A 14095-nucleotide genomic window follows, 5' to 3' on the forward strand; every position below is an offset into this window, starting at 1 on the left:
AAAACAAAATGAATAAAGGAGGCAAATTTTAAAATCTTTACAGATACTGCCTTCTCACAAACTTTAAAGACTATTTTTTTTTATTAGGTCTTTATTATTACTTACAGTCTGGCAGTGTCTTGTCTTGTACTGGAGTCTTTGTAAATGTGAGGTACATCCTGATTGGCTAGTTCAAGTCCTTCTTTGGTCACACTCCAAACTTTTTCAAAGTGTTAATGTCACAAACATTGGTAACTGCAGTAAATAATACGGAGGAAGTGAAATCACTTCAAAGAAAACCTTTTCCTTTTTTTAACTGTTTTGAACATTTGTATTGTGAGTCATGGTTGCAGGAAATAAGAAACTCCTAAAATCTTGGGAGTTTATTTTCCATGTTTCATCAGTAGACTTTGGAAGGATAAACCGAACATTTGAAAATATGAAATATCATTTTAGTTGAAAGATCGTTCAATTATTTTACCATGATTTTGTTAAAGGAAATTAAAAAATTGAAACGGGGTGAAACACATTTTTGTGGGCCAGGGAAACCTTCTTCTAAATTCTTAAGATTGTCATAAGGCTCCCTTCCTTAGCAGATTTTTGTAGAAATATGTTCATCTTACTGTGTTGTCAGTTTGCCAGGCTTTCGTTTATCAATTCATTCATCCGTTCACTAAATTCATTAAAAAGTGTGTATTGAATGTCTTTAAGTTCTTAAGTCAGCCTCCCTGTGGATACAAAGATAAACAAGGCAATTTCTTTGCTTTCCAGTACTCCCTGATCTAGAAGGAAAGCAGGAAATGCACCTGAGTAAGTAAAAGGGAGCAGACAAACATCTTTGGAAGCCTCAGTCAAGGACGGCCCGGGGAGCACTGGAGTCATTTTCAGAGCAGGCAGTGGACCTTGTGCTCGGCTGGCCACAGAGAGATAGATTGATTCAATCATCTCTCTCCCATCTTCCATTCCCTTCAGCTACTTTCTATTACATATTTCCTTTTTCTCATTCTACTTTGACCTTCCTCATTTTTCTTTGTCTTCTTTCTCGAATCCTCTCCCACTCACTTACCTCTCTGTGATTCACATCTCAACTTATTCTCAGCCCCTCCATCTCCAATTCTCTCTCCTCCTTTTTGAGGTTCTCTGATTGGAGAATATTCATAGTTTGGGGGACAATATGTCAAAAGTGTTTTAGGTACAAAATTCCAGTTAGGAAAGAAATTAAGTCCTGGAGATATGATAATATACAGCGTAGTGACATATTAGTTAGTAGTAGTTAGTAATAGTGATTAGTAGACATAGTTAACAATACCATATTGCATATTGGAAAGCTGCTAAGAGAATAGATCTTAAATACAGTTCTCATTATAAGAAAAAAAAATGTAACTGTGTATGGGGAGGGGTGTTTACTAGACATTGTGGTGACCTCTTCACAATATATACAAATATCGAATGGTTAGGTTGTACATCTGAAACTACTATAATGTTACACATCCATTATATCTCAATTTTTAAATGGCAAAAAAAAAAAAAAGAAAGAAAGAAATTTAACGGAAAAAAAAAAAAGAAAAGAAGTTTTGAAAGTCTGCCCAGCGCTGGAGGGTGATCCTTCTTTGGTCTAATTGAGAGCAGAAGCAAAGAAAGGTGGAGGGAAGCAAGGCTGCTGTGGGGAGGGCTGTAGCCTGGGAGGAAGGCAGGCACATACCATGTTCCCCAAACATTCCCCTTTTCCTTTTCTTCAAATGCTCCTCTCCCTTTCTTTTTTCTTTGCTTTTCTCTGGCAGAGAAAACTAAGTCTATTTGGGAAGAGCTAGAGAAGCTGGATTGAGTTATGCAGTCTTCCCTAGGGAAACCGGACTAAGCCAGAAAAAAGCAGTCGTCACTGCAGGTGCGGTGGCCCATGGGCTAGTGATGATATTCTCTTCCCTCGCCTGTGCCCACATTTAAAAAAAAATTTATTTATTTATTTATTTATTTGAGAGAGAGACAGAGTGAGAGAGCATGAGAGGGGAGGTCAGAGAGAGAAGCAGACTCCCCATGGAGCTGGGAGCCTGATGTGGAACTCCATCCCAGGACTCCGGGATCACGACCCGAGCCAAAGGCAGTCGCTTAACCAACTGAGCCACCCAGGAGCCCCCTGAGCCTTCTTTTTTTTAAAATATTTTATTTATTTATTTGACAGAGAGAGAGATCAGAAGTAGGCAGAGAGGCAGGCAGAGAGAGAGAGGGAAGCAGGCTCCCCGCCGAGCAGAGAGCCCGATGCGGGGCTCGATCCCAGGACTCTGGGATCACGACCCGAGCCGAAGGCAGAGGCTCAACCCACTGAGCCACCCAGGCGCCCCCTGAACCTTCATTTTATGTGCAGTTTTCTTCATTTGATCCTTGTGGAGAGCCCAGGATGGGGGAGGAAATCAGTATCCACACTTTGCACAAGAGGAAAGAGAGACTTGGAGAGATCAAGCAACTTGTCAGGGAGCCTGGTCAAAATTACAGACCTAGGTCTGCCCGATTGAGAAACACTGTTCTTCCTGTTCTGCTAGCTTAGCAGGACCGTCTGGAAACTGCCGTTGAGACCCTGCCTTTGTCCTACCATCTCCTCTGCTCCCAGGTGCTCCTTGTTCCTGATGAGCAGGTGCATTTCACAGCTTAGTTGGTGTCATGGATGAATCAGGACCAAGCTTCCTGACGTTTTCCTCTCTGCCAACCTTAATATGTGTCAGATATAAATAGCTTTTCTTGAATCAGTACTTTTTACTGGGGACACTTGCTTTGTCACCACTAAGGAAACTCTCTTCACCCAGACCCCTCTTTCAGTTCCCCCTACACGCTGCCATCTCTTTCTTGTTTCTTCTCCATTCTGTTCCTGATCCCTGTTCCTGTTTCTGCTCCCCTGCCACCCATACTTTCGGACTAATTCTGTGGTCAAGCAGCAGCATAGCAGGGTGAGAGAAGGAGCAGACTCTGAAGCCTAACTGCTAGGTTTGCTTGCCTCCCAGCGCTCCTTTACGAGCTGTGATCTCCGGCAAGGTACTTACCCTCTCTGAGCTTCAGCTCATCTATAAAGTGGGGAACAATAATTACACCTATTGCATAACATAAAGCCCTCAGTACTGTTGCCTTTAAAGTGTTAGCTCTCCTATGGGCACCTGGGTGGCTCAGGAAGTTGAGCATCTGACTCTTGGTTTGGGCTCAGGTCCTGATCTCAGGGTCCAGAGATTGAGCCCTGGATCTGTAGGGCTCTGTGCTCAGCAAGGAGTCTGCTTCTCTCTCTCTCCAACAAATAAATAAAATCTTAAAAAAAAAAAAAAGTGTTTGCTCCTTTGCTCCTAAAGTGTTTTATATACTTCTGGGTGTCCTCAAGCTATCTGAGCAGTCCCTCTTTCCCCCTCCCTGTCCTTTGTCCCTTTGGTGCCATAAAAAAGCCACAACCTCTGCCCTCTACAACCATCCTGTTGTACTATTTCGCTTCCTCTGAGTAGCCACGAGGTCAGCCTTAGTCTCACTGGCTGCCCCACCCTACCTTCCCCAGCCTTACCCACTGCCCACATGCGTCAGCCCATTTCCCTTAATGGAAGTGGCAGGCCTTTTGCTTTCATGATAAGGAGAGTGTGGAGAATATAGGCCTTCCGGAGGCTGAGCTATATAGCTGTGTTGTTTCTCTTTCAACTGCCTCATGTTTTGGGATTGGGTGACTTCTGCCCTGGCCTTCTCAGTGGCTCAAATGTGAATACCATGATTAACTTTTTAGAGTGGAGCTTAAAAAATATAGATACATATCTTATTATAGCTCATAAACTATATTTGGGGACCAAAAAAAAAAAAAAGTTTAAAAATGTCAGTTGTCCTTGGCTAGATTGTGAATATCGAATATATGGAATGGACCAGGGCAGGCTGGAATTTGCTATGGTAAGCAGCTTTGTGCCAGTCCCCTGGTAGCCTTTCTCTTCACTCCATCGCAGCCCTGGCCCCTGGGAGGGAGAAGATGGGCTGAGATGGAGCTGGCTAACGTTGTATCATTTCTCTAATCCTTGGGTAAATTTGTTCTTCCACTAGGAAAAAGAAAGAGTTTGGTTGCTCCTTTCCCAGGTTTGAACGTGAAGAGTTATGCTGGCTACCTCACCGTGAATAAGACCTACAACAGCAACCTTTTCTTCTGGTTCTTCCCGGCTCAGGTAGGCGGGCAAGAGCGCCCTCATAGGACACTAACCCTGAGGGGCTGGGGTTGCTGCCCCAGGGCAGACAAGTTAGCCTACAAACAATGTACTTAAAAAAAAATTTTTTTTTGCATCTTTTAGATTTTTTTTTCTAAAAATAAGTGCCAGTGACTCTGTGTGGTGTTCCTGTTTATGTGCAGGAAACAAATGTTTGCAGGGAAGGTCCAACTTTTAAATTCCTTGCAGCCTTGTGTAGAACAGTCACATTACCACCTTCTTCCTGCCGTGGTCTTCTTAAATCATTCTGCTGTCATTTTGTTCTAAAAATACCTTGGGCGAGAATGGGCGGTTGGGAGCCAATGGATGATAAGGAATGGGGAGATTCCCAAAATGCCCAGGTAATGCCCGTCTAAGTTAATTGATGGTAGATTTCCATGGCTCCGCTGTCCACGGACTTTGTAGTACCAGTTCTTATTTTTGTACTCACCCCTTCATGCATCCAGTACCCACTGAGTAGTGTTCTGTGGGAACACAGAAGAGAGAGAACTGAATATATTCTGGTAGACTTTGCAGGGACAGGTGGGGAGGACTGCTGATCTAGGATGGAACTCTAGAACACAGATGACTCACTTTCTCAGGCTCATATACATACACAGCTGGGTATGTTCTTATACTTCACCAGTCTTGCTTAGTGCTTAGTGATGAGACACAACTCTTCAGCACGAACAAATCACTTTAGGCTAATGGGTACTGTTTGGTAGGGAGGGGCTTGTGGATATTGGTAGAGTTGCTAAGATGCATAAATAAATTTATCGCACCACAGGATCATTTTCTATTTTTATTTTCCAAATTGGATTTGGGTTAGAAACCAGAGGAAACAAAGAAAAAGCTATCCCTAGGGAGGGTAGTATTTATATTTGCATCTGATTTGCATAGAGCAGCATTGCATATATAAAATTGTTTACTCTAGTTTAAAGCAAATTAAATTGCTTTTATTGGTACGATTGGTTTGTATTTTCTTGACTTCTCATTTCTGCTTTCTTAACCATGGCCTTTGCTGAAGTGGGCCGTGTAGTTGTGGATGGGAGGAAGCACATAAGAACTGGTGAAGAATTCCAGATGCTTTTTGGTTGGCCTCATAGTAATCTTCAGGCTGTCATCCAGTGTGGGTGCGTAGAGCACAAAGTTAAAGGAGAAAACTCACACTCAAGGTTGTATGGGTACCATGTTGGGACCCAAGTGCCCTCTAGACTCCTGCTCTTGCCTCCCACTAGTGGAACCCAACTGGAAACCAGAGGGGGTGAGAGTCCAGTTCTTGGAGCTCTGTCTACCAGGGCACAGAGCAGAGGAGAGAACGGATCTTCAGAAGCAGTGATGGAAACATACAAATATCCAGAACAACTGTCTTAAACAGAATCAATATAAAGGAAGCCTAGCAATATGAGCACATTCGAACAGGTAGAAATTGTTCGTGTGTGTGTTCTTGGAATCTCTTAACTTTATGCCTTTCATAAACCACACGAAGCATGTGCATTTTTGATGTTACACCTTTTAATATCATATCATTGAATACAGGCATTTGTCACGAACCCCTTTGTATTAGTTCTCTATTGCGGCTGTCCAGATTACCACAAACTTGGTGGTTTAAACGTTGCAAACTTATTATTTCATGGTTCTGCAGGTCAAAAGTCTGACATAGGCCTCACTGAGCTCAAATTAAGGTGTTGGCAGATCTATGGTCCTGCTGGAGGCGCTCAGGGAAGATCTGTTTCTTTGCCTTTTGCATTTTCTAGAGGCTGCTCACACTCCTCGCCTTGTGGCTCCTTCCTCCATCTTCACAGCCTGCACTGGCAAGCAGGCTCACTCCTCACATGGTGTCACCCTGGCCGATGGCACGTTCATGTGACCTTCTCTGGCTCTTGTCCTCTGCTGCCCTCTTTTACATCTAAGGACCCTCGTGATAACATTGGCTCTACTGGATAACCCAGGGTAATCTCCATATCATAAGGTCAGTTGACTAGTGACCCCAAATCCTGTCAGCTACCTTAATTCCCAGTCACCATGTGGCTTAACCTATTCACAGAATCTGGGGATTTGGACGTGGACCCCTTTGGAAGGGGGGCCCTGATTCTGTGCCAAATGGATACTTGAAGAATTTGTCTAGATTTGTGATTCTTGATATATTCTCTCTCAGTGAATCTCACAGTTTATTGTGTATAAGAATTATCTCCAAATTCCCTCCAGAGACTCTGACTTGTAAAGTGGGAGAGGCCAGCAAGTTATAGAATTACCGGGTGGACTATACCTGAGAAGCCCTGGTTCCAGCCTACAGGCCACTGTCCTGTTTTTAGTGCTCCTGGACCCAAAGTGATCCACACCCCTTTATCCCGAGAAAAACATCTCCTTCAGCTAAACTGGTACACAAAGGGGTGGTGTATTGTCCCATGGACCCATCTGAGCGAGGACTGGAACATGGGCCTAATGTGGCCTATGGGGTCAGCTTTCTCCATCCTGCTCGATGTTCCTCTAAGGCCTGCTGGGGCTCCGTCTCCCCTGAGCTCTCTGACTCCCTGAACCCCAAGAAATCCCATTTCCTACTTTCTCTTCTGCTTCAGTGGCTGTTTCTGATACCAAGAAGTTCCCCATTGTCTTCCGCATGTTGAAACTCCAATAGTAATAACCCAGATTTATGAAAACAGGAATTAATGGTGAGGGAAGTGGTCGAATGCAAACAAAACAAAGACTCAAATCATTTCTTCTCTTGCCTCTGAGCAGGGGTATGGTTTCCTCTAGAACGTGGGTGGTGCAGCAGGATTGGAAAGCCAGTCAGGGAAATGGGCTTAGATTCTGTGCCCCTCTTCTGGTTGCCAGACTGACATCCGAGCTCTCACTGCATTAAACAGTGACAGGGCTGCTGGGGTTTTCCCCTGCCCCCGCCTCCGCTTAATTAACTGAAGACCTACCTCTGCATCCCCTGGCCACGTGATGCTCTTTGGGGCCCAGGACTATAGCCCGAATCATGCTCTAAGATGATCCCAGAAGACATAAACTCGAGGCTGTGGCATCAGGAAAGAAGATGCTTGAGGACAGTGTGTTCTATTGGAAGTGACAGGCTCAGCTTCAGGGGAGAAACAGGCAGGCTGAAAAGATGGTACCCTGACAACTGTCAGCATGGGGCAGCCAGGATAGACGGTTCTGAGCCCTCCTTACCCAGAGAGCCCCCAAGCAGCACTGGCATCCAGGGCCCCAGAGCAACCATTCTTGCCAAGCCCAGGGCTGTAAATAATGAAACAGGCCATTTGAGGGGAAGTAGAGAAAGCAAATGAGAAGGAGAAGCGGTGATCAGATCACCCAGACGGGGGAAGAGTTCCTTTTATTTGGCAGAAAGATTAGTTCATTTCCTGCCACGGGGAAGCAGCTGAGATTATCATCAGGAGAGAAATGACCCTTTACAAAAATTGAAGGTAGAGAAAATAAGAGATCCAGGAAGGATGCCACCTTGTCATATCCTCTGAATATTTTGGCGGGGGTGGGGGGGATGCTGTTTCTCAAATTAGTTTTGTCTTCCTGTTATTTCTGCAAGACTCCCCTGTTATTGTGTACAGATCGGAGGGTGATGGATACTAGAGCTGGAAATTGGTGTGCAGTGGGGACACAATATGCAAGAGAAATAACAGGCATTTTATTTCATGGGATAAGAAGTATAATGAAGCCAATAAAAATGTCACAATTTTAATGACTGTTGTTAATTGAACATTGACTATGTGCTAAGCACTGTGCATTTTCTTATTTAATCCTTACAATAACCACATGAAGAAGGAATTATTATCCTTGTTTAATGGATGAAGAGGACTATAGAGATTAAATAATTAGCCCCCAACGGCCCAACTAGAAATTGGCAGAACCTGGATTTAAAACTAGGCCTCCGATGGAGAAAGCTTTGTTCTTGATCACTGTACGTTGATCCTGAGAAAACTGGCCATGGTTTTCTCATGGTGCAAGATTGCATCATTAGCATTATAGCTCTTGAGTTAGTCAAGTTTGTCTAAATCCTTGGCTTCCGTGTGCCAAATGTGAGGCTCGGATACCGTCTTGACAAAAGTTTTGAGACAAATGAGAGAATGTGGGAAAGCCACAGATTGGCACCTGACACGTAGTAAGTAGAACTTCTATTGCTATTATCTCATTATCATCGTGTTTATCATTATTAGTTTTCCTGTTATTAATACAAATACTGAGCAGAACTAAACTGGTCACGATGTGGGAGATTAAAGAGGCAGAGACCAGGAGGCCATTCCAAATCGGAAGTCGCCGAATGCCGGCAAAGCGTGTGGATTCATTGCTACTGGGTAAAGAAATTACAAAGTGACACTGGGGTTTTCCAAATTTAAGAAGATAGAAAGGTGTAGAGATTATTCTTTTTACAATTAGAATTCTTCCCTCTGGAGAAAGATACCCTGTATTTGAATTTGTCTCGTAGATATGGGAATATAGATGATTTGTTGGATAGTCTGCCCCAAATATTATGGAACCCAAACCAGAGACCTTGAGAGTTAGGCCTATGCCCCTCTGCTAAGGGCCCCATCTTGCTCCTCAGGCCAAGAGAGTGGCTAGGATTCCTGGAATTTGAATATCTGGTGACTGAGGAAGATCAATATCATATTGAGGAGTCAGCAAGGCTGGGACAGGGTGAGGTAGGCAGACTCCAAGAGTGACCTTGGTTTCTAGACAGGCTTCTGCCATATTGAATCAAGGCTGGCCCGAGTGAGCAATGCACTATAGAAGAAGCGATGGTGGGTGACTTCCAAGGCTACTCTCAAGGGCAGGGTACTTCTGCCTTGGTCTCTTGGATCACTCACGCTGGGGGAAGCCAGAGGCCATTGGGAGGACACTGACACAACCGTGTGGGCATATCCCTAGGGAGAGAAAGTCCTCTCCCACCAGACAGCACCAACGTTGGACGATGTTCATCCAGCCCAGTTAGAGGACTACAGTCCTGGCTGATACCTTAACTATAATTTCATGAGACACCCTGAGCCAGAACCATCCAGCCAGACATCCCCAAATTCCTGACCCACCGAAAGCACGGGAGAAGGATTGATTCCTGTTATTTTAAGCCACATGCTGTATAGCATTAAATAACTACTAGAGCCTCTTCTATGTACTTCTGGGCTGTGGCTGTGATATCTTCTGACCACTGGAACTAGCTCCAAATTCTATCCTTTTACTTGCTCCAAGGTAACAGCTACAGATATTTTTTCTGCATAGCAAGCATGATATTAAGCTTTGTCAGTAGAGGGTGCTGGAGGGACACTGCAGGAGGACGTTGGCTTCTCTTCCTGTTCCCTTGTCCTGCCTTGTGCTTTCTCTTGGCCCTGCTGTCCCGTCTATCAGCAGTGTGTGTGGAGGGACATCCACGAGTGCCCTGCTCTGGCTGGGCTCCCAGACCATGAAGACCCTCAGCAAGCTTACAGTCCTGGTTCTGTCCCAGTGACCACCCGGCTGCAGCTCCCTCAACATGGATGCCATATATCCCAGTACATCCTATACTTTCCAGGGAGCTGGTTCCCTAAGTTCCCTAAACTGCCTCTGGCATTACATCCCCACTTTTGCCCAGCAGTGAGTGGATGAGATGCCCATGGTGGATGGGGACCAGGACCCATACTGGAACTTGTAACACAATTAAAGGTCAAAGATATCATGTAAAAAAATAATAATAATAATAACTAATTTAAAGATGGGAAAATTTAAAAATTAAAATTACTATGTGGCTTCTGTCTTTTGATTGGATCTCAATTAATAGAGCCAACCCATTCTTTATTTTAATTAATTAATTAATTAATTAGAGTGACTATGTGTTTGTGGTAGGGAGTGGGGGCCGAGGAGAGGGAGAGAGAGAATCTTAAGCAAGCTCCATGCAGGGCATGGGCTTGATCTCATGACCCTGAGATCATGACTTGAGTTGAAATCAAGAGTTAGATGCTTAACCAACTGAGCCACCCAGGCATCCCTAGCCAAGCCATTCTAAATCCTTCTCTCCCGCCCAGAGACACCAAAGGCAGAAAGTGGGGTCAACTGGAAAGGCATCAGGAACCCCAGCAGCCAGTCTTTCTGTCTCTGCCTTATTCTGTCCAAGACCGGAGGATTGCTCATCTCTGCTTCCTTCTGCTGTTTTGGCAGATCAACGTGCTTTGTTTCTCCAGGTATCTGGAGGAAGATGGCTACCCTACAGTTTCTCGCTTTACCTGTCCTCGAACCTTGCAATCAACAGACATCAAATAGCACTTCTGCTCAGTGCAGATGTGACTGCCCTACTTGGGGTCAGGTGTTCTTTCTTAGTCCAACCAGCTAAAAGCTGAGAGTGCAGTTTCATGTGATACAAACATGGGTAATGGGAAACAGAAAGTCCATTCTTAGAGAAGGGGTATGGTCTGAACCGATCTCTTAAAATATGTCTGCCCCAAAAGGCTGCAGACCCATTAGTCGTAGAGCAAAGATTTGGAGGTCACAGGCATGTGTCTTCGGACTTGCACAGTTTATCTTCTCTTTACTATTATTGTACTTATGGCATCAGAGAGCTGGAAAAATAGAATGTTGTTGAGACCAAACAAGAAGAAAGCAGCTAAAAATGATAAATTATGGATCATTCCATCCATAGAAGTATTCGAACTGGAGAAACTTTTATGTGCCTAATTTCACATGGAGAAGAGAGTGAGTAACTTCTCCAGCCACTTCTCTGTTTGCATCAAGAATGGGAAAGTCAGGCCTGCCTTTATCTAATAACCATCCCACACCCCACTTCATTCTAAATCCCACCTTTCTGGCAGGAGGCACCAATAGAGAAGTCATAACTACCTCATGAAGGAATGGGAGCCAAGGACAAAGGTTAGGAAGGAGAAAGGTAGAGAAGATCCTGGTGGAGTGTAAGTTGGCTCAGACTGGTGAGATGATTCCAAGCTCAAGGAGAGTCAGTGTGAGCTTGGTAGTGATGTAAGGACTCAGAACAGAAAAAGTGTTTGGGAGAGTTCGTTTTCCGTGTGATGGTGCAGGGGCAACAATCAAAGTAAAGAAAGATTTAGCAAGAAGTCAGCACCAACCACTGTAAGTAAAGCTCAAAAAACACATTAGTCTTAAGCAGGTTGTATATATGTGTAGAACTTAAATGTTACTAGTTAGCTAGTTAACAATTCTAGTCACAAAACCAGTTGCTTTAAATAACAGAACCCTAAATAAATAAATAAATAAATAAATAAATAAATAAATAAATAAATAACAAAACCCTGCTTTGATTAAACCATTAGCGTAGCGCTTAAGTATCAACTGACCTGGGATCTGTGTGGCAAAATGGGAGTCCATTCAAACCTACTTGGGGGAATTTCAAGACATTTACGTGGGGTACTAATGACTTCAATTAGGACAGAACACATTACTTAAACCAAGCAAATGATCAGCCTCTGCATATAGAAGTGTGAAGGGAGCTTTAATTAATTTACTAATTGCACTTCTCATCTTAAGCAGTATCATTGATTTGGATCTGTTAGTGGTTCAGTTGCTGTTTTCTCTTACAAAGTATGGGGTAGGTCAGGGGGAGAGTGGGGGTGGCTAGAATATGTACCTGGCCCTGGGTGTTGGCAGGCAATGTTGCCCTAATACTTGCTGAGATACCTGATGCCTTAGGGTCACTCCAGTTTGTCCTCTGTATAAAATGCAATCAAGTTACTGCAGAGTACCAGAATTGGCAAGCCTTTAGTGTTACTTCCAGGAACTCACTGCTTTCAGGGATATGTGTAAAGCTTGAGTAGAAGGTTATCTCTACCAGGAAATACAGGGGAGGGCTTGGGAGGACAGAATGGAAGGTGGGTATGGTTTGATGAGGAGCAGGGTGAAAAGGAGGACCCAGCACTATGGGACACCATCCATGGAGAGCATGTCTGCATGGGGAGAAATAGGGCAGCACGGTTTGCTTTCATTAGTGTTCACATAGATTCCTTTGTGCTCACTTAGAAGCAAGGAGGAAAGAAGAAACTGGGTGTTTTTTAGTTCTTGTTTTTGTTTTGTTTTTAAGATTTTATTTATTAGAGAGAGAGTGTGTGAGAGGGAACATAAGCAGGGAAAGTGGCAGAGGGAGAAACGGGCTCAATCCCAGGACCCTGGGGTTCTGATCTGAGCCAAAGACAGACGCTTGATGACTGAGCCACCTGGGGGGCCGAAACTGGGTGTTTCTAAGACTCCTTTTATGTCTAAAACGCCAAACCAAATGAATGAGTTTGACTTACTTGGACTGAGAATCGATTAAGACATAGAGTAGATATGTTCACCATCATTATGAATAAAAATTGGAACATGCTAATGTGAGACATTGTGAAACTTCCATCTGTAGGGATTCTGAAAAACTAAATAAATATCCTGCTTCCTTTGGGACTTCACATTCTGGAAGACCCTGAGGAAAGAGTGTCCAAGTTCATGAATTGGCCACCAGGGGTCACCAGGAGAATTTCAAGGGCTTCTGAGGCAAAACCCTGATTTCTTGCTCACCAACAAAAGGTGCAGGTTTGTGGAACCTGTATGCCCACACTCTTCTGTTGGTAGAGAGACTTCTCACTTAACTATGTATGACTCTCCGTGGCCTTTCTCTTATATTTAGAATTTCTTTGTCCCTTTTTTTTTTTTTTTTTTACAGACATCACAAGTAGGTAGAGGGGGAAGGGGAGGGGGAGGCAGGCCCCCTGCCGAGCAGAGAGCCCGATGTGGGGCTCGATCCCAGGACCCTGAGATCGTGACCTGAGCCAAAGGCAGAGGCTTAACCCACTGAGCCACCCAGGCGCCCCTCTTTGTCCCTTCTTCATCCTCAGGTCCTACTACACTGCTTGGACCTATAAGAACATTAACAGATTTTGTTTTCTTTTTAGTTAAATGTATAAATGCTTATCAGTAGGGGATCACTCATCTTTCAGGTCTTAGCTCAAATGTTAGCCCCTGACCAGATGCCGCCTATAAGTGTTGGTCTAATGACTTTCCCTTGCTCTCTCACATTACCCACTTATTTAATTACTTACTTATTACCCATCTTCCAACCTCACTAGAGAAATAATCGGAGCTAACATTTAAATAGATGTACCAGGCACTGTTCTAAGTGCTGTGCATATATTAACTCTTTGAAACTTTACCTCAGCCATATAACATAGGCATTATTATTTTCAAACAGAGGACACTGAGATGCAGAGAAGTTAAGCAACTTTCCCAAGGACACACAGCTGTAAATTAAGGTAGTTGGAATTCAAACCTTGGCAGTCTGGTGCATGAATCCATGCTCTTCACCATTGAGTATCCTACTTGTCTATGAGTGGGAGCTGGTCCGCATCCCCAGCCTCCGAACAGTGCCTTTCAGTGTTGTAGGTTGTATGTGTTAATAGGTTGTGGTAAATTCAGAATGCCACACTGTTTCATAAAATGATCATATGTACTGTTATGAAAAGATTTTCGTAACATGCCAAGTGACTCTAGCAAATATAGGATATTACATATGGCCAGGTCCTATTTTCAGGAAAAAAAAAGGTATTTACACACATGGCATATATGACATCTACAAAATATTTATATATGTATGTGTTGGGGGGTTGTTAGAGAAAAATCTGGAAGATTAAGTCTCTCCATGATCATTTCTGGGGCCATGAGCAGTGGAGTAACGGGGATTTTTTTAATACCTCCTTTAAAAAACTATTAGTTAATGGGGCGCCTAGGTGGCTCAGTGGGTTGAGCCTCTGCATTCAGCTCAGGTCATGATCCCGGGGTCCTGGGATCGAGCCCCACATGGGGCTCTCTGCTCAGCGGGGAGTCTGCTTCCCTGTCTCTCTGCCTGCTTCTCTGCCTACTTGTGATTTCTGTCTGCCAAATAAATAAATAAAATCCTAAAAAAAAACTATTAGTTAAGAATAAGTGCTTTTTTTAAAATAACATGACAAGTT

General features: G+C 43.8%; 1 protein-coding gene across 3 annotated transcripts in view; it reads left to right on the forward strand.

Annotated features, from left to right (window-relative positions):
- The window catches only part of CPVL (carboxypeptidase vitellogenic like), a 128225-nt gene that overhangs the window by 28560 nt on the left and 85570 nt on the right, over window positions 1-14095 (forward strand). For all 3 annotated transcript variants that reach the window (XM_082692870.1, XM_082692872.1, XM_082692871.1), the window contains exon 3: window positions 4030-4148. In XM_082692870.1, coding sequence (XP_082548996.1) covers window positions 4030-4148 — 119 coding nt within the window. The remainder of the gene's footprint in view (window positions 1-4029; window positions 4149-14095) is intronic.

Source organism: Mustela nivalis (genome assembly GCF_964662115.1).
Source record: "Mustela nivalis genome assembly, chromosome: 12".
In the NCBI taxonomy this organism is placed as follows: Eukaryota; Metazoa; Chordata; class Mammalia; order Carnivora; family Mustelidae; genus Mustela; species Mustela nivalis.